General features: G+C 42.6%; 1 protein-coding gene across 3 annotated transcripts in view; it reads right to left on the bottom strand.

Moving 5' to 3' along the window:
* Nucleotides 1-1,125: 1,125 nt before the first annotated feature.
* ttyh3b (tweety family member 3b) overlaps nucleotides 1,126-24,050 on the bottom strand; it is a 36,099-nt gene continuing 13,174 nt past the window's right edge. For 2 of the 3 annotated variants that reach the window (XM_074629724.1, XM_074629725.1), the window contains exons 3-15: nucleotides 23,172-23,368; nucleotides 18,094-18,205; nucleotides 17,579-17,799; nucleotides 16,041-16,136; nucleotides 15,824-15,896; nucleotides 15,605-15,680; nucleotides 14,452-14,507; nucleotides 13,262-13,354; nucleotides 12,972-13,064; nucleotides 12,753-12,889; nucleotides 9,970-10,143; nucleotides 7,570-7,645; nucleotides 1,126-4,154 (exon numbers count right to left, since the gene is read on the bottom strand). In XM_074629724.1, the coding sequence (XP_074485825.1) occupies nucleotides 4,020-4,154; nucleotides 7,570-7,645; nucleotides 9,970-10,143; nucleotides 12,753-12,889; nucleotides 12,972-13,064; nucleotides 13,262-13,354; nucleotides 14,452-14,507; nucleotides 15,605-15,680; nucleotides 15,824-15,896; nucleotides 16,041-16,136; nucleotides 17,579-17,799; nucleotides 18,094-18,205; nucleotides 23,172-23,368 (1,539 nt within the window). In that variant the 3' untranslated portion in view covers nucleotides 1,126-4,019. The remainder of the gene's footprint in view (nucleotides 4,155-7,569; nucleotides 7,646-9,969; nucleotides 10,144-12,752; nucleotides 12,890-12,971; nucleotides 13,065-13,261; nucleotides 13,355-14,451; nucleotides 14,508-15,604; nucleotides 15,681-15,823; nucleotides 15,897-16,040; nucleotides 16,137-17,578; nucleotides 17,800-18,093; nucleotides 18,206-23,171; nucleotides 23,369-24,050) is intronic. The other variant, XM_074629726.1, reaches the window with a different exon arrangement.

Raw genomic sequence — 24,050 nt, 5'->3', positions numbered from 1 at the left:
TTCTCAGGTAAGACATCTTTGTAAAGGTCCGTGGACTGTGTACACACCAGGGACAAAGATGGAAATAAGCCCAGTACAAAGATGGAAATAAGCCCAGTACTTTATCATTCTATCGCTAACAAAGTTGGATGTATTATATTTTATAAATAATTTATATTAGAATATTCTCAATGAACCAAACCAAAACAGAGGTGGCAAGTGCATCATCAGACCTGTGATATCCCTCACATCTAAAATGCATGAGCTTCATTTTCCATATTTCCATTTAACAAAAGGTCGAGTCAATTCTAGATAACATTGGTCAAAGTAGTCCTCTAACTAACTGGTTTTCATATCAACCATGTTGCTCCGCCATGTTTTCGAGAAAGAGACAAACCAAACACTGACTCTAGTAAGAGCCCTTCGTTTGTTTACGTTACCTGAAGGCCACCGTAGTTCTCAAACACGCTTGTGAAACTGCGGTAACGTGAGCTGCAGAGTGTAAAACCTTGGTAGCTCCAGGCACCGTCTCACCTCCATTGCTCCTAAAGTAGTTATTATGGTAAGGGTGGCCTCTGAGCTAGGCGAACAGTGTTACCACGGTTTTGCACTCGGCGGCTCACGTTAACGCAGTCTTGGAAAGAGAGGAGTGAGCGGAGGGGTACTCAGTTGGTTGCAATCTGCAACCACACCACTAGATGTTGCCAAATTCTACATACTGTACCTTTAATCTTGTCGTTGACAGAGCAGTGGTTCCCAAACTTTTTCACATCAAGGACCACATAACTGACTTACGGACACCCATTTGATAAGCATTTGTCCCAGGGTCCCCCATCTGATAGGGTTTTTGTTTTTAGATGTTTTATTACAGAAAGTGTATGAGAAATAGTCCTACATTCTGTCATAGTGCTACTTATAGATGGAATTATAGTGAACCCGCTCCCTATAAAGATATGAAGGGCTCAGTCTAAGCAAACGAAAACACATTGATTCTTAGTTTCAGGTGATTATACACTAATGAAAACATAGTTATGAATATTATATTATATTTCTGCTAATAGAATGTTACAAACTGTTCCTCTAACATTTGACAGAAACCTCTCTGCTCATTCACTCACATTAAAAAGAACCCTTAGTCTTGATCAGTACGTTAAAGTTGCTTTAATTTCTTTTTTTAAAACATTTATTCCAGGCTGAATGATATCATTACCACAGTTTTGACATGTACATCATTAATACCTTAGTTAAACCATCAGAAAATAAAAACAGCCATAGAAAACATTGTTTGTCCGTCACATCTGGACAGAGGTGTACTTGAAGTCCTGTAAATACCACATATACACACAAACATCGCCGACTCTTCAACGTGATCTTTTTTTTTTTTCTCCATCGAGACAGACTGTACCAGATTGGTTAAATCCCAGGAATCATCGCACAGGAATTCAAATACAACTTAACGTCAGGTGTGCAGACGACACTGGAATAGTTTTATTAAAACATTGCAAGACAGAGAGTCATTCACCATTAATAAGAGAGGAAAAACGCTGCTCTTGCCTTTATTCTCCTACAAAACAGCTAGCTATTATTTTATCTTTAAAGTTTGATCTTTACAAGACAGAGAAAAAAAAAACGTGATATGAAGAGTGTTGTAAGAGTTTAAAAACATTATGAAAGGCCATTAATCAGTGACTAGTCCCACAGATCTTAACACTGTTTGCATTTATGGTGCAAAAAACACTGTAAAGTACTAGACCATAGGTAGCATTGTTACCATAACATGGACATTTTCTTTCTAGTAAAATCACACATGTAAGATTGTCTCGCTAATACGAGAAGTGGTCATTGATTAATAATAAAATATTAAAATGCTGTACAGGAATGGTGCTTGAAATGTTAGGGCTCTGCTCGCTCAGCTAACTACTAGATTCCTCTCTGAAATGTGGTTTCTACCTACTACATCACCCATAATGCAAATGGTTATCAGCCGTGGGGAGGGCGTGCAGTTACTACAGTTCTAGATGTGAATGTAAACAGGACATAAGTAGGGATTTTTTTTTATAAGAAACGGTGGTGTGTGTATTGAATGTCTGTACAGCATGTATGTGTTTCAATGTATATGTGTGTGTGGGTGTATGAGGGGCATGCGCGGCGTCTGTGTAGAAATGACTCAGGCTAGATAGGCCGGCCCTCGCTTGATGCTGCCAGTCAGACACACCGATCACTGTACATACACGCAGTAACACTGAGATAGAGCAACAGCCAATCACGCTGCAGTGATGTCACACACACACACGGGTTCACGAATACAGTTTTTTATACACTGTACAGAGAGTTTCAGAGCGGAAGGAGAAACCACTGGCAGTGTGTTGTTCTTCTCCGTCTCGCAAAGTCACCTTGAAGAGAATTTGTGCTTGTGGGTAAAAAAAGAAAAAAAAGAAAGAAAAAAAAAGACTGGTGGCTAAAGGTCGATCCAAGGTCACCAGTTAACAAAATAAAAGCACAAAGCAGTATAGAAGAAGACTTGGTCACAGTATCACATCCTGAATTCAGCTTATGATAAAACATAAAAACAAAACACCCACCTTCAACACTTTGATGTAACATTATTTATCAGGGACATGATTTGTTTTCCAGGATTTCGGGACTTCCATTCAGAAATGATGGAAAGCTGTTTTTATTTTTTTACTGCTTGTTATATTCCTGATCACATCCCTGAATGAAAACAAAACATTAAAGTAAAAAAAAAAAAAACTCCTCGGTCCCAATCGTCTTCTGGGACCTTGACTGGCGTACATAGCACCTGTCTCTGTTTCTGTCCATCGTTTTCCTTTTTCAAGTGTCTTTTCCGTTCCCTTTTTATTTACAGTCGGAGGGAAAACATTCCATGTGAGTTTCTTTTTCCCTTTTTTTGAGACATGTGGAGGCAGTAGAGGACGAGAAGAGGGCAGAATCAGGCATCCAGAGTTTTTTGGCACAGGTTGAGCCTTCTTACGTCCCTCATCTCTCGCTCTGATGCCCCAAAAGTTCAAAACACAACAGGATTCCTGGCTCATGATCAAAATGCATTAATCGACACGTGTACTGCATGTGCACGTAAACAAACACAGAGAGAGACGTGGACACGCTTTTCAAGCTCACGATTCAAGTCTTAGTTAGACGACAATGTTAAGCTAAAGAGGATGTGGACGCGGTGGTGCTGTTTCTATCTAAACATGGCTTTCTAATTCACTGGCTTGTTATTTATACAGATGTGTCCGACTATGTGTGTGTGTGTGTGTGTGTGTGTGTGTGTATGTGTGTGTGTGTGTTTGTATGAGATACAGCAAAGACTTCCATGATAAACACGCAGCACACCACATTACCAGTAATGATTCAACAGTCTACTTCTCATGAGAGTAAAGCACACGTTTACTATTTACAGGTCTGTACAGTGTGTGTGTGTGTGTGTGTGTGTGTGTGTGTGTGTGTGTGTGTTCGTATGTATGTGTGTGCGTGTGTGTGTGTGTGTGTGTGTGTGTGTGTGTGTGTGTGTGCGTGTGTGTGGTCTGAATGTAAAGGTGTCAGAGGATTGGGTGGTGAGAGCTGTCTCCACTGGAGGGCAGTGTACGGATCCCAGTAGAGAGAATTGAACAGTAGAAGAAGAAACTGGAGCCAAGGCGGTTTAGTTGCTGTGCATTGTGGGTATGTGGGCTAATCCGTCACAGCAGCGGTGGAACGAGCAGCTCGGTGTGTGTGTGTGTGTGTGTCCACTAAGGATGGACTTCGGCTTTTTAACTTTTGGATCATTTTGTGGTGAGAAGTAGAAGTCGACGTTCAGAGTGCAGTCCTTCGCTGAGGTGCTTGGTTGATGAGTTCTGACTGTGTTGTTTCTGGTGAACCGGTCGGTGTTGGTGAAATTCAGTGGACCTTGACTAACCGGGGGGTCCTGTCGGTGCTTTAAAAACACTCCGCTCTGGTTGAGCTCTGAGTTGGATCTTGGGATTGGCTGTGAAAACTGGATTTAGGCAGTAGTGGAGGGTGGAATGATGCGGTTCTGGTCTCTAGTGGACTGAGGACTGTGGTCGGGCAGCGGGGTGAGGCCGGCTAGCCGGGTCCAATTGGTCGTTGGGAACGGAGCGTCGGTTCTGGTCCGGTCGGTTGGTGGCCAGGTACTTTGCTCTCATACTAGAGGTGTACTGAAGAGGTGGAAGACAGTAAAGGAGGGAGGAGGTGTAGAAGAAGAGTGAAGAGCGGGAAATATGTCGGGGAAGAAGACAACCAGAGGGAGAAATTGAAGTGGGAAACAATTAGAAGCAGGAGGGAAGGTAACAAGAAGAAGAAGAAGAAGAGGAAAACATGTTTGGATTATCATCAAGTTGTATTTAGACTCAAGAATAGAACAAGTAATGTAGAAACAGTCTCACAGTAAAAGGGACAGTGTGTAGGATTTGGCGACCTCTAGTTTTGTGGTTGCAGTTTGCAACCAACTGAGCACACCTCCGTTCACTCCTCCCTTTCCAAGACCGCGGTAACGTGAGCCGCCGAGTGCAAAACTGTGGTAACGCCGTTCGCCTCGCTCAGAGGCCATCCTTAGCATAATAGAGTGTTACAGGAATGAGTCCTAAAACCCAGAAATTAAAAAATCCCATTGGCTTTTCGTTGAGGGAACCAGGGCGATGCTAACCTCCTGGTTGGCCTTAAGGCCTGTTGAAAGAGGCCGGGTCACGCATCATCAACGCGTCATATCTTTGGGGTACAACACATGCGCAGTAAAAATGCGGTCTGCACTCGCCGAAATTGAGCCAATCGCAACGCATGACCGCAGCTTCAGTTACACTGCGCATGTGTTGTACCCCCTACCCCAAGACCTGTTTCTGCCCGTGTCTTAGCCTCCTTCAAAAGGCCTTGGTTGGCCTACAAAAATACGTCATCCCTTCACCACTCTATAACCCTACTTTAGGAGCAACGGAAGTCAAACAGCAGCTAGCAGTACCGCAGTTTCACAAGCATGTCGGAGAACTACGGTGGCCTTCAGGTAACCTAAAAACGCACTCACTAGAGCCAGTGTTTGTCCGTTCTGGCTTACTGTAGAAACATGGCAGAGCATCGTGGCGGACTCTGTGAAGAGGAGCTGCTCCCTATGTAGACATGAAGGGCTCATTCTAAGCTAAAAAAAAGCATTCTTAGTTTCAGGTGATTATACACTAATGAAAACATAGTTATGAATGTTATATTCCATTTCTGCTAATAGATCCCCCAAAATGCTACACACTGGCCCTTTAAATAATGTACATTAGATCAAGAAATATGACGACAGAAAGACAGATAGATAGATAGATAGATAGATAGATAGATAGATAGATAGATAGATAGATAGATAGATAGATAGATAGATAGATAGATAGATAGATAGATAGGATTATGACGTGTGAGGCAAACAAACACAAACAGGTACAGCAGAAGTACTTTGACCAGTCATTTGGACAGCCGGGGGTTTGATTACAACAGTTATTGGTTATAGAGCAGCTGATTAAGGTTTGGATGATGTTATTGTAAATTAGCAGATGTGGTTCATTTTGTCAGTGGTTTGTAGTTAGTGCTCTAGTTCTGATGTAGTAGGTTAGCCTGGTATGAGTTAGTGGTCTATTGTGAGCAGCTAGCTAGTTACTGTTGGAGGTTCTCTGGTTTCCACATCGCTGCAGACTCTGATGATGGGTGAGCACTCTGCAGACGGCGGCCTGGTCCACGGCCCTGCCTAATAAGAGTGATGAATCGTGGCCAGTTTGGTGGCTGCTACAGTTCAACAGTGGAGGTGGGAAAACGTGTGCTCCTGTTACTGTTTAATGGTGAAGGGTGAGGGGGCACAGAAACAGAGGACACATACACCTCGACAAGAAGATGCACACATAGACACACTGTGGGAACGGGAGGGGGGAGGGGAGGGGGAGCAGGAAGTTTAGAGGTTTGGGCTCATAATGTTTCATCTTCACTGCAGGGCACGGCCAGCAAGGAATGTATCCTAAAAGTAATAATGCTAGATCTGCCACCATCGCTGTATGAATAGGTGTGTGAATCATAGACTGTATATAAAGACGGACGACATAACAGCTCTCCAAAAGTGAAGCCAAAACATCTGGATTGCCCCCTGGTGGCTGGCTGGAGTATAGGTCATAAGTCCCGCCTCCTCCATGTTAGTGGAAGGGACATGGGTCAAACTAAAAAGTCAAAGTACACGTCAAATACATTTTATCCCAAAGATGGTTTCTGTCATTTTAGGTACAGTGGAAACCGCTTATATGGATCAAAAGTTTGGGACGGAATCATTCCTGTACAAACGCTGTTTAAATCATTTTCTTACAGTAATTGAGTAGTCCGCTTACAGTGTTCATTTTTCATACATGACAACGTATGGAAAAACATTTTAAAACTAGGTTAGACTAACTTTATTGTTTTGTTTTTTTACTTTACTCCCTTGATACTTTGCCTTACGGACAATCTACTGTCCGGCTGGATACCTGAGGCTGATCCTGCGTGCACATTGATATCATAACGGGAAAAGGAAAGTCATCTCTGACTAAAAAACAAATGTGCACGGAGAAAGCATTTGTGGTTGAAGCCACCCTCGTCAAGTGGATTGATAATGCCTGGTAACGTAATACCCCCAAAGTGAAGCTTTGTCAATCCTCAACCAGCTCTGCAGCATGCATGCAGACCGGCGCCAGTCTCCCTCCATACCGCTACCGGGTGAGAGAACGAGGAGCCCTGGCAAAGGGGCGCCGTTCTGCATGCACGCTCGCACTGCAGAGCTGGTCCCTCGGTGAGGGAAGAGGCAGGAGAATTGGCAGTGAGCCAGTAAATAGCGAAGCGGTCCGTTTCATTACTTTCTATTCATGTAATAAATATACAAATGTCAATTAGATGGTAATCTGCATGAGAAATGACGCACCTCAATAAAATGCGGTTATAATAATCATCTTCTTATAGTGATCAATGTTCAAGTGTTCATTTATCTGATCAATTTGAATTAGTTATTTGATGCTCTAGAATTGGGTCTTTTGGTATTGAAGAAAAGGTTTGATGCACTACATTTCTAAATATTAAAATAAATCCCAAGAGGTTCCTGTCAATGATTTCTCGTGGTCGACAAGTTCTCCTCACATGGCACTGACAGCCACAGTGAAACCAACCAGACTTTTTACATCAGAAATAGAGGACAACTTTGTGTCTAACATGACCAAACAATCACACTTATCAAAAGAGACAAGCCTCTCTTTTGATGCAAGTGCAAATCCTACTAACAACAGACTTCTTTTCAGTCTTCCAGTTATCCCAGGCTGCCAAAATGACCTTGGTAAAGGCGATCCATGATCACGGTCTAGTTTGAGCACAGAGGACACTTGCAGTGGTGTAGGGATAGGGCACTACCTTCCAATATCCACACTAGCATGCTATAAAAACATCAGATACAAGTACATTTATCAACACCATGCTTCCTTCATTAAACTCTACAGCTATAAAATGCCATCTCTGTGGTTTTGAATATTTCCCAGCAGCACTGTGGGTATTGGAAGATAGTGGAGGGAGAGTGTGTTCTAGAAAGTGTGCACTTACAGAGGGTGGAGGGGACTCCCTGCCAATCAGGGGGGTGTTCTCACACCGAGGGTTCTGAAAGTTTGCGTTCTGGCTCCTGCATTATAGAATAAGAGGTTACTGCATGTGGTCACCCTGCCACTGGTGCTCAGTTGTTGAACTGTTGATCTGTCATCCGTCTGTGGTCAGCTCATGATTACGACTTAAAGGGGAACTTTGGTATTTTTCAACCTGGACCTTATTTTCTCATGTTTTGTTTGTTATGTTTATGTCTAACTGACTAATGGGGACAACAATTTTTGAAATTGGTCCAGTATTGAGGGAGTACACTGCACACGGCTGTCGCTAAACGGGCCGTAATGTAATCGCTCGGGGCAACTCCTCACGATCAAGGTATGTCCACTAAGGCCTAGTCCACATGTACACAGGTATTTTTGTAAACAAATAAGGTCCCATTGGGTCCACCCCAAGGGGCGTGACTTAGGCTCTCTATAGTGGAAGATTAACTGTACAGTAACTGTAACTGTAGCCTCACAAAGGAGCCAAAAACTGAACACTGAAAACGGAGTTTCTGAAAATCTTCACCCTGGCCAAAGTTTTACAAAAGATCAGTTTTCAGTGACCTAAAACACCGTTTGGGTGTGGACGAAAGGACATACAGTAAATTGTGAGGAGTTGCGAGATATGATTTTTGCAGCCTGTTTAGCGGGTGCCCTCTGCAGCGCTCTCCCTCAATACTGCACCAATTTCAGAAAGTCTTGTTCCCATTAGTCACTTAGACACAAAAACATGGGAAAACATGGTCCAGGTAAGTTACCCTTTCATGACTCTCTGACAAATGGCCTCAGTAATAATTACAAGTCAGGGACTTAAGCTTGGTGGTGCCATATAGCCAGGGGTTAAACACCTCTGCCACAGTCCTACATAGTTAACATTCTTTCTTAACAAAGCACAAAAGAAAAACATTTAGTCTCACTGGCTCTCACTTATCAGTGTGCGTACCCACAGGATTTCAGCACAAATTGTAAAAAGTATATATTGGTTATTTGTAACTATTAAAGGATTGAAAAAGACTTTGTTCATTAAACTTCAAATGTCCCTTGCAAGCACAACTTAATAGCAAGCCAAATAAGGGCTATTTCCTTGATCTCACAGCGCAACTGTTCACTGATGTTAACAGTCAGACACCTACAGACCTTAGGTAGATATAAATGTCTGAAAAAACTGAAGGAACATGGTTCAACTTACAGTATTAATGCAAAGAGATACGTATGGGAGAAGACTATCATTCCCACAAGGGAAATACATCAAAGTTACCTGAAACAGTCCAATACAAAATAATAATAAAATGTTTACCCAGGTAGCTTGATACTGTAATCATTGCTCTGTATTTAAAGCTCTGTTTCAGTTTAAGATCTTTATACTTAAAGGACATATACATGTTTTCCTATGTTTTGGTCCATTAACTATTCATGTATAATTTACATTGCTGCCAAAGTATAGGTCTACTGTATGTTACTGAACTGATTTCCTTGGATTATGTGAATCTGGTTCTTTGGCAGCTGACTCTTGTTCTTAAAAGTCTGATTTCACAAGCACGACAAGAAAAAAAATATAGGCTCAAAACTGTATAATCATGCATTGATAGCTTAACTTTGACTAAAAGCAAATATGACCAAACATTCACTGTAAGAGATTACCTATCTCAGGCAAGAGTCAAGTCTCATACCATTTTGGTATGGACCAAAACTGACTATCTGGCTACGTGGAAGGGAATAAATCGCTGTCAAACCCAACTGTATGCTTTAAAACATCAGTATTGTTAAGCATACAGGATTTGTTAAAGGCCCAAAACATGGAAAACATGGTCCTTTAATGGTCCAAGAAACTCACTATGCCACATGACTATTTCCTTATTTCATCCTTAGCAGCAAACACCACCTAGTACTTGATAAACTCACAGCTTAAATGGATGCAAGCAGTGGCAGACTAGAGATGCATATGCTTCTGTCTTATTTGTTGTATTCAGAGCAAGCAGTCCTTTGGCAAACACGTAGCAAGCAGGGTGGCAATATTAACTTATACTATAGCGAGTGAATTCTCTTTTAATTGTTTTTTTTGCTAACATTGTGGACTGAAACAGGCTACTGTTTACAGGCTGGCTGATACAGCAGGCAGCAATTTTTCTATGAGCATGAAGGGGAAAGCTAGCGGAGGGTTTTAAATCACTGAGAGAAATATTGACTGACAATGTGTCACGAGGGAAATGCGAGCCATACAGAGCAAAACACTATCTATTCTAACTCGCAGGCGCTGCTACGCTGCTAGTCTGGGTCACGGAGGGGGGGCAAGCATCAGCTACTTATGGCAGGCAGTGTATTGATCCTGCTAGGCTCTAGCTAGCGGTGGGTGCTAACTCACATGTATTCAGTGACGGGGGCATTGCTGACAGTGTGGGCCGTAGCGGGCAGGCTAGCTTCGCTACCGTAGCTGGAGCCACAGCTGTAGAGACTGGGCATGTGAACGCGGTACAGGTTATCGTGCACACCGGCCCGCGAGGCACCCGACTCGTCCTCTCCGTCTTCCTCATCCGTCCTTCAATTGGTCAAGGTAAGGGCAGGGCACGAGAGGTTATGATGGATAGGAGGGGAGAAGGTAGAGGGGAGGGAGATCCGAGAGAGACAACAGAGTGTAAACAAGTGGTTGAAGAGGAGGTTAGGAGAGGGGAAGGTGTACTTGTACTACGTGGAGTCCCCTGATACAAAAGACTGGGTGAGGCCATGCCTTCAGCACCAAAGCAGCTGAACAAGAAGAAAAGGAACATGGGCAGCATACATCTACAAGTACAGTGGGGTCTAATATTACTACACAGCCCAGAGTGGACCCATGAAGCTGTTTTTTTGTTGCTGTGTGTGGTTACATAATATTAAAGATAGCAGACTCTTCGATTTTCTCTTAATACGTAGAAACATGCAGTCATTTTCTTCATGCACTCATACTCTATTGACATAGAGGATTCGCTCCTGACAATTACCGTCCATTTCAAATTGTCCAAATTTCAAAAATCCATTTTCTTTAAAGTACTTCATGCATCACTAAGTGCTCCATGGAACTTAAAGATAAAAAAAAATTAAAAAAAAACATCAGGAAAAAAAAGAGATAACATGGCTGGTTGGGGCAAACCATTTTCAGACATAAAATGGTCAAAAATGTAAAACGGCCAGCAACGTAACAGAATGAGGCATCAAATAAGATATGTGCTGATTTGGAAGTTGGATCTCTGGCTACAGAAATGTACTGGCGTGGTCAACCACAAAATACATGTACATGTGAATATGTGGACCTTATTATCAAGACTATTTTTTTTCTTCTTTGTTGTTTTTTTGGGAAGTCTATACCATCATAGCATCAGGCTGGTAATGTTTCATAGTAAAGAGGGAGGGAGCTGTATGAAGAACATATCCAGCAGAGCCCTACAGTATGTTAAACCTGCAGTAGGCAGAATATGTTTGGCATCATTGGGCAAAAATTCCACAATAACCTTTCAGCATATTGTAATTCAAGTGTTCTGAGAGAAAACTAGACTTCTGCACCTCCTCATGGCTCTGTTTTCAGGCTTTAGAAAATCTAGCCCGTGACGGGAGACTTTAGCCAATCACAGGTCATTTCAGAGAGCGAAGCGTTCCTATTGGCTGTTCATTCAACAGAGACAGCTGTCAATAACTTGCGAACTCCGATCAAACGGTCAAACTAGGCAGCGCTGACCAAATATGAATCAATATTCTGTTTCTGTAATGCCTATTTCTCGCCTCAAAAGTTTCAGAAACATCTTGTAGTGTACTGTTTAGCTGTAAAATGAGAAAGTTTGTTTCGGCTGGTGGGCGGTGCTTGGTATTTCTTCATCTGATCTCAACATTTACAGCTAAACAGTAGACTACAAGATGTTTCTGAAAACATTTTATACTAGATTTAGTCATTACAGTAACACAATATTGATTCATATTTGATCAGCGCTGCCTAGTTTGACCGTTTGATCTGAGTTCGTGAGTGATTGGTATCTGCTCAGAGACAGCAGACTCCAGCTCTGATTGGTTGTTTTCCTCCGGTCTATAAAATCTTGCAGATGTCATTAGGAACACCGGAGGACACAGAGGCACATGATTTTTTTTCAGATTACTTGTCTCATGCACTACTGACAGGATATAGTGATATAGTTTTATGCAAATAACTTGTTTTAATCATATTTGCTCCAATCTGCCTACTCCAGCTTTAACAGAGACATGAGGCACAACAGCAGCTACTGCATTAACTGGCCACCAGATGGAGGTGTTTCACTCAGGCAACCAAAAAAGAGCTCAGCCCATCAAACAGACTCAGCAGTTGCAGCACAGTCAGTCTAATATGCAACCAACCCCATGAGCAGTTATTCTTCTGGGACATTATGGATTATTGTTAAATACCTGCTGGGCCATGCATTAGCATTGCTGGTAATATTCACACCCAACAAACAAGCATAAAAACATCGCTGTTGTGGCACAGCTGTGCTTCATAATACAAATCGTTCACCAGAGTGAAACCTGCATGTATAGTCTAGAGCTCGTTGCACTAATTTTACCAAATAATCATTTGTTTGTTTGAATGGCTACTTGAACGGGCCGTTTTATCGGACCGTTTAATTCCCTTGATATCCACCATCATTCGCTGAAGCCCAAAGCATTTTCCAAATCAGGACAGGGAGAGAGGAGGAAGGGACGGAACAGAAGGAGGAAGTGGGGCACAGAAAAAAAAATTAAAAAAAATGTGGTGATACACAATCTAACACAACACTGGTGCTCCGAGTCCACAGCGGAGAAAAGAAAAATGAGAGATAAGTACAAACATAGAGACAAACAATCAGCCAGACTGGCAGTGCTGACGGCAAACAAATAAAATAAACTTGCAGAGAAAACTGGATGGATGCAAAGACAAGCAGGAAGACGTACGGGAGGATACAACAGCTCAGGAGGCAAAAAACACTTAAAGAATGACATGCATGGAGTAGATTCTTTATGGGTCTTTCCACCGTTTTCAGGTCATAAGATGAACTTAGTTAAACAAGTTAGATCTAGTAACATGTTAGCTGTTAGTGTACAGATTAACTGAAGAGATAGGAATGTGCGAGTCTGGTGTGTGTTTGTGAGAGAGACTGTATGTGTGTGTGTTACCTCTTGCCAGGCCAGGTATGTGGCACGCTGCAAACAATGGAGGAGAACATCAGAGCAGTGACAAAGGAGAAGAGAACCAGGTAGATGACGCCTTCCACGCCGTCATAACACAGCCCAGTCAATGCCTGAACGTAGTCCTGCGTGGAGAGGAGAGGAGAGAGTTGTTAAGAAAGTCCGGGATGTGAGGAATTTTCTCTTCTGACACACAACGTGACTCACCATGTGTAGGCTGCGACAGTCGACCAGAGCAGTCAGCTGGTGAAGACCAACCTCAGTGGAGTTCAGCACGGACTGGATTTGCTCCAGACTCCCCTGCACACAAGAAGCAAAGGTTACACATGTGCGCTCAAATATAGACATCCACCTTCATGTAAATCCTCACACACCAGATAAAACACGTGGCACTTTTTTTTTTAACTGCAGCTTTCGTTACGCTCCCACTGACGCAAATCCACTCATCCGTGAAAATCAAGACCTACAGATCATTGCACACACACACACACACACACCTTGGTGTTGGCATAATCACGTGTCGCTGATCTCAGTAGCTCTGCCACGTCATCCTGCATCTCCACCAATGCTTTGTGACTCCCTGACAGCCTCTATAAAAACATACAGAGACACAAACAAAAAACACACACAAACATACATCTTTTGGTTATTTGATTGCTTTACAGGTTTAAAGGTATAACATGCAGCACTTTCCTAAAAAACAATGTATACATAAAATAATCCCTCTCAATCATCACTGTTGACCCACTAGAAGTGTGTGGTGGTGTCTGTATCTATAGAGACTCTGCAGCCCTCTGCCTGTATTTTCTCTATTCTTATTATTTTGCTGTGTTCGGGATGTTTCTGGGCGTCAGCAAACAGCTTTTGGGCAACATGTGGGGGTGTAACCTCCAGCCAATGATATAGTGTGCAGGGTGTGCAGCCCGTTCAGGCTGCCAAATGACGCTGCTTTGTCACGCCCCTCGGTTTCTGATACCGAGGCACGGGGCACCCTTAAGTCTGGTCCACACTCAAAGATTTTTCAAATCTTAACAGATGTTGAAAATGTGAGAGACCCCACATATAACAATATGCTGTGTTAAATTTAACAGTTAACCACACACTAACAGACTCCATTCACGAACAACAAGAGTCCCGACTGGTAATCTCGGAAAATCTCTCGCAATCAAACTTTAGTGTAAACAAACATGGCAGACGACGGGCTAGGAAGAATTAGCGATGTTAGTTTTTGCACTACTTTATGCTGAAAATCTGGCGCCTTCGCACAGGGTTGTGCGGAGGTGTGGTCGTGTTCATTTGCGCTTTGGAATGCAACCGCCGTGAAACAATCAGAAAATATTATTTTATTTCTCTGATTCACTGCTTTGTTCTCACTAACACCGCTCCCTCTCTTCATTCACTCTTTCCAGCTCGCTTGACCGCCACCGCTCTCTCTTCAAATAATGCACCAACACTTTACCCACAGTGATTTGTTTATTAATTATCTATTATTGTAGGATTTGTTATTATTGTTATATGTATATAACAATAAACTTGATCTGAACTGAGGAGGGGCCAACTTTGAATGCTGCATGTTTATAAACATCAACTGACAATGCTACATAGTACCTTTAAGCAGGTAAATCACATGAAATGAAGGAAATGTATTAGAATCAAAAGAATAACTCCAAGAAGAGGGTGAAGTTACCTGCTGGAAGGGGTTAATTTGGCCAGGGCTGCATCTCAGGTAATACTGCAGGATATCTGGGAATGAACCATTACATACACATCAATAGAATAATAATACATACATTTAAAATATACAGTTTAATGAACGAAAGGCAAACTCCATCACTGTACAGTATGTATCAAGAATTTCTAAGCCCAGAATCTCTCTATGGAGGCTTGTTAGCGGTATTACTCAGGCATAAATCTGTGTGTGTCTGTGTGTGTGTCTGTGTGTGTTATATGTGTGTGTTACAGAGGCAACATCTGTGCTCTACAGAGCGGAAACAACTGACAGACAACAGAACTCATTAGATGAGTGCAAAGAGGGAAATGAGGGAGGGAGAGGAAGAAAGGGAGCAATCGAGAGGTAAAGAGGGACATAAAAGGATGAAGAGAGAGAACAAATCAGATAATGATCCTAAGTGAAAAAGACGAAATGTGCTCTGAAGATTTTTTTTTTTTACATTCGGGACAGGCAGGAGGAAGAGCTAGTGGTGGGGAAAGGGGAAGTGTGTAGGGTTGCTGATGCATTGCAGTCAGCAGAGAGAGAGTAAGAGCTTTTTAGATACCAGAGTGTCAGTCAAACACAATCCCCTTGGATACACACATAAACACACACACTAGCGTCTTAAAATAGCAGCAACATGTCAGGGTGAGACTCAACTGTCATTGTGAATACTGAAGTCTATTCAAGATGTTTCTGCTTATTTGTCAACACACAGTATCTGCCTATGAGCAGCAGACCAAATTATCTTTCATTCTTTCCTTTTTCAATTTCCAGCCTTATAATTAACACTACTAATTATAAAATGTGTTGTCTTTCTACAGCAGTGGAGAGCCTCAGTCATCCCCTGTTGTCATAAATATGAGCAGTTATGAAATGGGAATGGTATACAGAAATCTTTTTTCTTATGAAGTACTGGATTGTTTCATCTTTTCAAGCATCTAAAAATACTCAAATAAAACAAATCTGAGAAGGAAAAAATAGTCTTTGGTTGAAGTGCTTACAACAAATGAACATATTTTTTTTACGATTCACAAGCCTAAAAAAGTCTTGGAAGTGTCTTCTAGCACAAAAACCTTAAAAGCAGCTGATACCAGTTCACTTGTTCTGCAGTTTCTTGTCTGCATACCTTGGTTGATGACAGCGTTTTCCTCGGTTACCCTGGTGACGTAAGTATCCGGGGAAACGCAGAAGTCGCTGGCTGACTGTAAGAGGGTAAGCACACATGACACATCAGGCTACAGTAACATCCACGCTCAACACACTCGCTCGAGCGGTGAGGAAAAAAAAAAAGATTACATCATTGCAGAGCCAGAGAGCTCGGCGGTGTTGCCATGGTTACACTTACAGCAGCGACAGCCAGTTCCATGCCGAGAGACCCCCAGCTGATTATCAGAGTCAAAACACCCAGCAGACACACTCTGAAGGACACAAAAGATTTTTAAAGTCAAGTTTTAGCTTAACAACATGACATGCATTTCACTGTTTTAACAGACACAGAGTGTAGAGAGGATTTGGCTCGTCCAATAGGAGCGACTCTTGGGGTGTGATGTGTAGCAGCTTACCCAATCAGAGTGCCTCTAGAGTTGCGTATCAGGCCGAAGAGCACCAGAAGACAAATGAGCACATCAAACAGCAGCAGGCTAAGGTACCCCAGCCACCTGTAAACAAACACATTTACCACAGTGTTTCATAAAAGATATTACACAACACACAGAAGCAAAACACATCAGCCACAACGTAGAAGGTGAGCTAATTACACCATGTAGGACATTTCACATATACCAGGGTCAATCAGTTCACTTGTCACACTTTGTCTCTCTGTCCCTTCCCTGTACACTATGGATAAATTGAAAACATCCTTCTTAAGGGGAATGTGTTTGACAGGAATCCTTACTTGAACTTGACTCATTTTCTATGTGTTGTAAATAAAGTTGCTTTAAAGGGAAACTTTGCTGATTTTCAACCGGCTCTGTGGTACTGCAGCGGGGGTCAGTACATGCAGATAACGGCGCCTGGAGACCCCCATCGGCAAAAGTCCGGCGGTCGTTTCGCGTCATCTATCCGGCAGTCTTTTGTCATTCGTGACACAGACAGCCGGCTGATAATCACCAGTTTCCCTTTAAATTAATAAATAAATCCACCATAGGACGTGCAGTCGGATTCTCTGAGCACCGCGGTTGTTGTCTTTTCCTAAAACTTCGGTTATACTTTCCGCAAGGATGGCTGCACGGACATGAGCTGATGTGAAATCCTGACAAGGAAACTTTTGTATCTTATATAGTCCATGCGGGTTTCTCCTCGCGGCAAACCAACATTCTTAAAGCTCCTTAAAGTTCTCCATTTTCGCCACCCATCCATGTCTGCATAGTTATAAAAATGTGGATGTGCGCGGACGGGCGAAAACCTGCTGCACAGAATTCTCCTTCACATGTTTTCATTTCATGCGGTTTTCCATAGAGGTAGGAAGGAAAAGTGATTGGGTAAAGACATAGGACGTAATTTGTTTTTTTTACTATTGACTGCAGCCGCGGACCTTTGATTCTCTACCTAACCCTTTTTGGATTTGTTTGCCTGTTTGGACTGCCTCCCTGGTTTCAACCTCTGCATTTGGACTTTGGATTCCCTTTCCTGTCCCTCGTCGGCTTTGTTTGCCTGTATGGACGGCTTCCCGGTGTCGCCTGCTCATGATTCTGTAAGCTCTTGTACCCTTCTCCTAGTTTTCCAATAAAGCTCTGAACTGTATCCGTCTGCGTAGTAGTCTGCATTAAGGTCTTATCCCTTGTTATCCTGCTTACTCCAGACGTGACATAACTAGCTAATTTTTCTTAAAGGTTTTGAACTCAGAATCACAAGGTTATAAAACATAAAGTGGCCATTAGTTTATTCACTTTCAGCATTGTTGCCATGGTTGGTTAACAGCGTTATGGTCAGGCCAGAGTGGTTTTAATTTTAATGGTATTAACTTGCACCCTCCAGCCAGTCTGAGAGGAATATTTGTAATGTAAAAACATCATACCATAACTTTGTTGATTCCCTCTGCACAGATCAGTTTTGATCCGGCAAATACTTTTTGCATTACAAAACACATACCAATACTGACCTGTAAAAATCAAAAGTCTCCGTCTTGCGGGCCAAGTCCTCCAGGGAAATGTCCGTATTGGACCAGAAGGGAATATCCACCATCAGCCTCACCAGCTCGTCCAGCTGTCCCTGCAGCTTTTGGACAATGGACACATAGTCTGTCTGGTCCTGGAAGGCCGTCTCCAACTGGACCAAGCTCTCCTCCACTGTCTGGTTTAAGGCTAGGGCGCTGTCTGACACCTGGGAAAGAGAAATTAACCTTAAAACTGCCACCAATCACATGTTTTATTCTTTTTTTGGTGAACTTTTTATTGGTTCATGTTGACAGAAAAGAACATGGATACATATACAGATATAATTCCAATTAAACTTAAATTGATTCATGGTATACTGTGCATGTACATAACATTACCTAGCATGCAAATAATAATATAGAAACATGCATACACATGACCTAAGTGTGTTGTTTTATTCTTTATTAGTTTTGTATTGGATCATGAGAAATAGGTGTAGTGGATACAGCAGGTAACTCACCAGTTTCTCCACCCCGGACACGGTGCGGTTGGCATGACGGAGGGAGTACGCCAAACGATTAGCTCCATCACTGGACTCCCCATTTCCGTAGAATCCTACAGCAATGCCAGCGCTGGGAGGGCAGAAAACAGGAAGTGCCAAGTGTTAACACAATGACTAGAGCCGTCTACACATGGTCAACAGAAAAATCACTCTGCGCTGGCTGTGCCATTGTTTTCCTATGAGGAGAGCGGTTTTGCCCGCCTGGCAGAAGCGCTAACCTTGGCCTGGCGCACTGCTCGAAATCGCCACAGAGCACTGCGATCAACGTTCTAATTATTTCAACTTTGTTGCTGCTGACCTTTCAAAGCGCAACCAATGAGAACAGCTGCAACTGTTGCCTAGAAACAATGAATGGCGTTCCTTGCGCTCTTTTTGGGGGAGATATTTTACCTGCTGCCTCTGCAAGGCTCTGCGGTGAGTGAAGAGCAAATTTCTTATCATGTGAAGGCAGCTTTACTCAACCACAGTCAACTCACAGTCATACATGCAACAAAACTCAAGCAAAGAAGGTGAAGTTATTAAGTGCAGTTCCTCTGTTAACCAGCAACAGGCGACGCTGAGCTCTTTGTACTGTGATTTGGTGTCACCCTAAGGCTTTGGGCAGGCACAGGACTACCAGGAATGATTCACACACAAGCACGTACACGCACACACACACACACACACAGACTCTACACAATAATTGGGTCACCAGACCGCACATAATATGATCCTTCTGCAGCTTTGCATCCACATTCACACATGACACATGTTACAATATCTGAGGTTCCTGGCCCCAACACCCTTTCTTCAAAAAGCCTTGTACTCCTTAAACATGTTCACACCACAACTAACCCCTCGCCCACGCAACACCACCACCACCACCACCACCAAAGAAGCCCCCTCTCTACTCTCTATTTCTTCACATCTAACCCTCTTTCCCCGCACAGCCCCTCCTCACTATGCTCTTATTTTCACACTCACCCTCTTTTCTCTTTGTGTACTGTATGTGTGTGTGTGTGTGTGTGTGTGTGTGTGTGTATGACTGCACTCTTTGTATTGATGATGTCTCTGTCTGCACACTAACAACCGACAGATTTGTAGAGGGGAATTTACGGCCATTGTTAAGGCAATTCATTCTAGCCCATTAGATCTTGAGTAGCCCCGTGTTACAGCTGGTTTACACACACGCCTTTGTGTGAGTGTGTGTGTGTTTCAGAGCTTTACGATGGACTTTATGTGTACATAAAACAACAAATAAAAGAGGGAAGCAGACTTGACAAGAGAAGATGAATAAAGGCACGGAGGCATATTAATGTACTTTGTTAATGTAAGTATCTTCTCTGTCCATTTCCCCACCCATTCCGGCCTCCCACCATCTAACTCCATCCTCCATGTCATCTCAGTTTTCTAACACTAAATCATCACTCCTGTTTACTCGTCCTCTCCTTTCTCTCTCCATGGGGTTTATCTTGCTGCTTTAATACCTGCTGCCCCTATCAGGGGATTTCATGACTTTATTAACCAGCAGCTTAGGTTATGAGACATAAAAGGAGGGGCAAAAGTTCAGAAGTCAAGCAATTGACAGCAAACATTGGCCAGCTTGGCTCTGATTAAAAAAAAGCTCCCACATAGAAAAACACATACGTCACTAAGACATCATTCTTTCTTTGAGAAACAGCAGCCTGTTCTGAGCGAGGCTAACTTTAGTGTCTGATTCAGTCCATTTTCAGCTGAAATGGACTGACATCATAACGCTAAAAATGCTTTGCCGTGCCTAAATAAGCACACTAAAAGGCACGCAGCTGGACCTCAGCTCAGTAAATGAGACAGTAAATGTAGTCAGTCAGAATTGGGTCCATGATGAGTTCAAGTCCAAACCAAAGTGATTCACCTGAATCCAAAATAAATGCATCCAATTAGTGGTACAGCCAAATCACGTCTTATTTTATTCTCAGTGCTGACCTCCTGAATACATGAACTGCTATTCCGTGTAAACAGTTGATAACATACAGACCAGTGGGCAAACTCGCTAACATTTCAGCGTTGGGTTGTAGTCCATTAATCAACTAATCCTTTCAGCACCATGTGTAAGTAGCACAATGATAAACAACCTAATACAAGACACAGCATCTGCACACAAATGGAGGAAGTCCACATGTGGTTAGTGTTGTGCCAAAAATAGAGAATGATGTCATATTAAATGGTGGACAAAGAACCGCATGAGCACACCCGCACACACACCCGCACACACACACACACACTCAGATCCATATCAAATATTCAATAAGAAATATCATAGCTAATCATAAAATATTAAAAAAGCTGCAAAAAAACACTTTTCAGTACTGAGTCACGCGAACATACACACACACACACACACACACACACAGACACACACACACACACACAGACATAGCTCCCCCTGACTGTATAATTCATTTCTCGTCTCTGCATCAAATCTGCTTCTGTCTCCATGGCAACCTTTCTAGGCCAGGGAGAAGGCCGATCAGAGAGAAATAATAAATAACGGAGGGGGACTAACAGAGATGAAGAAAAGGGGGAGAGGGAGAAAGTGTCTGGAGTGGGGGAGTAGACAAGTGATGAGGGAGTAAATGAAAGAGGAATAGTTTGTATGTTTGTGTGTGCTGGGAAGAGCAGAGTCCACACAGCCCAGTATCTGTGGTGGGAATACTGTCTACCCTGCTGCTGGGTCGATTGGGTGAACGATCTCAGAGTGTACACAGCCTTCAGAGTCAGATAAACAGAAACAGTGGAGTGTAACCATCTGTCTGGCTCCCAGCAACAATTCATGGGCTTTTTTTGCTTCGACAATGTAGGTAGATTTACAGCCATTATGTGCAGTACATATCACTGCTGTTCAGTGAAAAGCTTGTATCTCCGAAATGTTGGCTTTGCAAGAAGAGGGAAGAGCAGCCGTGTTTTCTGCTTGATTGCAATTTATTTTTTACATTATCAAACCGTTTTTAAAGGGTTTCCTCAGACTGCCCTCCCTCTACTTCTGTTTATCATCCCTTATTCTCTGTAAACTCACAGAAGAGCACATTTCCTTTTTTACTGAATTAAAGATATAATGATTTCACACCACAACTGCAATACACAGTTTACTGTCAGTCAGGCACACTAGTTATGTTTCCATTAAAGCTAGGGTTGGTAATGTTGAGAAACTAGCAAGAGTACGCTAGATTAAAAAAAAATTAATCAACCGAAAATGTTGCCAACTCTTTTCCAATGAAAGTAGCTAGCAGCACTAGCTCCGAAAGTCCCTAAATCTAGCGAGAAAGTCTGCAACACTGACAGTCCGTCGCTTCAGGCCTCCCTCCAAAGCCACAACAAGCATGGCTACTGTTAGTACTCACAGCTGTCAAGTTAGCAGCTTGTGGAAGACTTCAATGATGCGCAATGAGGGCACGGGCAGAGTGCACGCAGGAAGACAGGTAGATAGTTAGGCAGGTAGCCCGTCCAATCATTTAATGATTTAATTATTTTTTGTCTGAGTATTTGATTTATTGATTGCTGTCGGGATGTAATGAGAATTTCAACTAATATAACAAAAATGTTTTTGAAGAACATTACCAACCCTACCTTTAAAATGTTTTGAGCAGGTGTCTGAAATATCTGCATAATAAAATGTGAATCAGTGCATGTTTCCATGAATTAGAGGACAAAGCAGGATGGCGCAAATAACTGAGCGCCAGTATCTCTTATATATTATGGCATTTCATTGTTGTTTCCAAACTAGGATGGCGTTTCCTTTTCAAGAATGGATTTTTTCTGTTATAATCCAGCTTTACGATGCAGCCTACGGTGATACAGACGGGAGTGACATGCAACAATGGCCCGTCTGGACTCGAACCTGGGAATGTGCTTCTTTGACACTACTGTTATTTCTTTTCTTCTATCTTTTGGGCTTATTGGTGGAGTGGAAGCATGTACACTAAAGTGAATGATTTGTCTGCAGCAGGAGAAGCAGGCTGTTCCCATCAGCTTCTATTGTAACTTTTCAAGCTTAGCCAATCATAAAAAAGCTTTTTTTGAGATATTAACTTTTTTTGGCATTTCTGGCATTTCCCCACAGTTTCTTATGTGCACATTTAAAATGTGCATAAAACAGTTGGAAGGAAACATAACTATAATTAATGCAAGGAAATTGACCGTACCATGAGTACACACAATTAGGCCTGTGACGATAATTACGTTATCGACTTATCGAACAATATATGGACATGACCTCAATGGTTTTTGCTGACCTCGATATTGCCTGTTGTGTTTCCATGCATGTTTGTTTACATCAAAATGTCACCGACATTTTAGTCAACATGATGCTGGAATAAACAGCAGGATTTACCTACCATTAATTAGAAGTCTTGGGCATTGAGCAGACATTGCACATTTTTTTTTAACAGAGCCTAGGGGTCTGTTTTATTTATTGTTTTTGGTTGTGTGGTTTTCTTTTATTTATGTTTTATGTAAGGGATAGTGTAAAGCGAGCCGGTCATTGTTGTGAAAGAAAGCGAAGCGGTGGGGTCTCTCATCGCCCTGAAGGGATTTCTTTGCAACAATGACCCGCTAGCTGTACATTATCCCGCTTATTACACGGCTACTTACTGAAGAAATCAATAACTTGACACAAAACCGTCCGCCAGAGTCTGACATCAGCACTGCGCCCATAGCTACGGTCTGCTATACAGAAATAACAGACCGCAGAACGCCGTGATTAACCTGCGACAGTATATCTAAAACATAGTATCTGTCTTGTGCAGTTTTAGTGATATGGTTTCTACAGCTGTACAGCAACAGGCTGTATTATACAGAGCCAGGCCTCCCATCAATCCCCAGAGAAAAGTTACAAACTCCACTCAAGGCTACAGGGCGATTCCTTTAATTGGGTGGAATGATTAAATATATCAACCTTTACTCACTCAACCCTTCTTAATAAAACTAATATTGTTGTAGCGGTTGCAGGGGAAAAGGGGGTTAAACACTTAAGAATACACACAACTTCATTATCCATGTATAGACGGATAACCTCTCACCTGCAGACGAGTGTGGCGATGATGACGCACCAGGCGGTGCAGCAGCAGTCGGCGCTGGGCTGCTGGGAGTGCGTATGGGAGTGCGAGGAGTCGTCACTCTTGCGCCGCCGGCAGCAAAGCCAGAATGAGTAGAAGAGGAGGAAGAGGAGGTCCAGGCCCAAACACAGCAACGCCACAGCCCCAAGCAGCAAAATGGACTGGAGAGAAGAGGGATTGAGAAGGAAAAAAAAACAATTAGTGGCATAAAAAATACAGTATATGATGTCATAATAAAGTTTTTCTGTCAGACTTTGAGCTTGATTCATTCAGTCCTTATCACGGGGAACAATTTAGGAAGTGGGTTAAATATACAGGAAGCAAACTAGCTGATATGAGCAGAAACCAGATACAAAGACAGACCACATGATTTAGTTTTTCCTGTGTTGACAGACACAGATACACAAAGTGTGCTCCCCTCTCTCTCTACCATGAAAAACACATTTGCACACCATCAAACAGGCACACCTCCATGGAGTGAGCGGAAGCAATGCAGTTGGGGAGCTGTGTGCGCTAGAGACCCACCACACAGATCACACACCCTCTAAAAGCTTTGAAGTGTAAAAGAAGGAAGGGGTGGTGGGGGCAGACAGAAGGAGAAGTGTGGAGGGGGTATATTTGGAACAAAAAAAAAGAGGCTGCAGAGACAGAAAAGGAAGAAGATGTGAAAGAAGATGACTGAACTGAACACTAAAAAGGGAGAAATGGGTAAAGACAGAGATGAGGGCTGCTACAACAATTTGTCTGGAACTGATGAAATCTTTTTTTGTCACACACACACACACACACACACACACACACTGCAATGTTTTTCTTTCCCCTCTGGGAGTGTCTGGAAAAGTC

The sequence above is a fragment of the Sebastes fasciatus genome, chromosome 3 (genome assembly GCF_043250625.1).
Source record: "Sebastes fasciatus isolate fSebFas1 chromosome 3, fSebFas1.pri, whole genome shotgun sequence".
Taxonomy (NCBI): domain Eukaryota; kingdom Metazoa; phylum Chordata; class Actinopteri; order Perciformes; family Sebastidae; genus Sebastes; species Sebastes fasciatus.
This window is presented reverse-complemented; position numbering and strand designations above follow the sequence as displayed.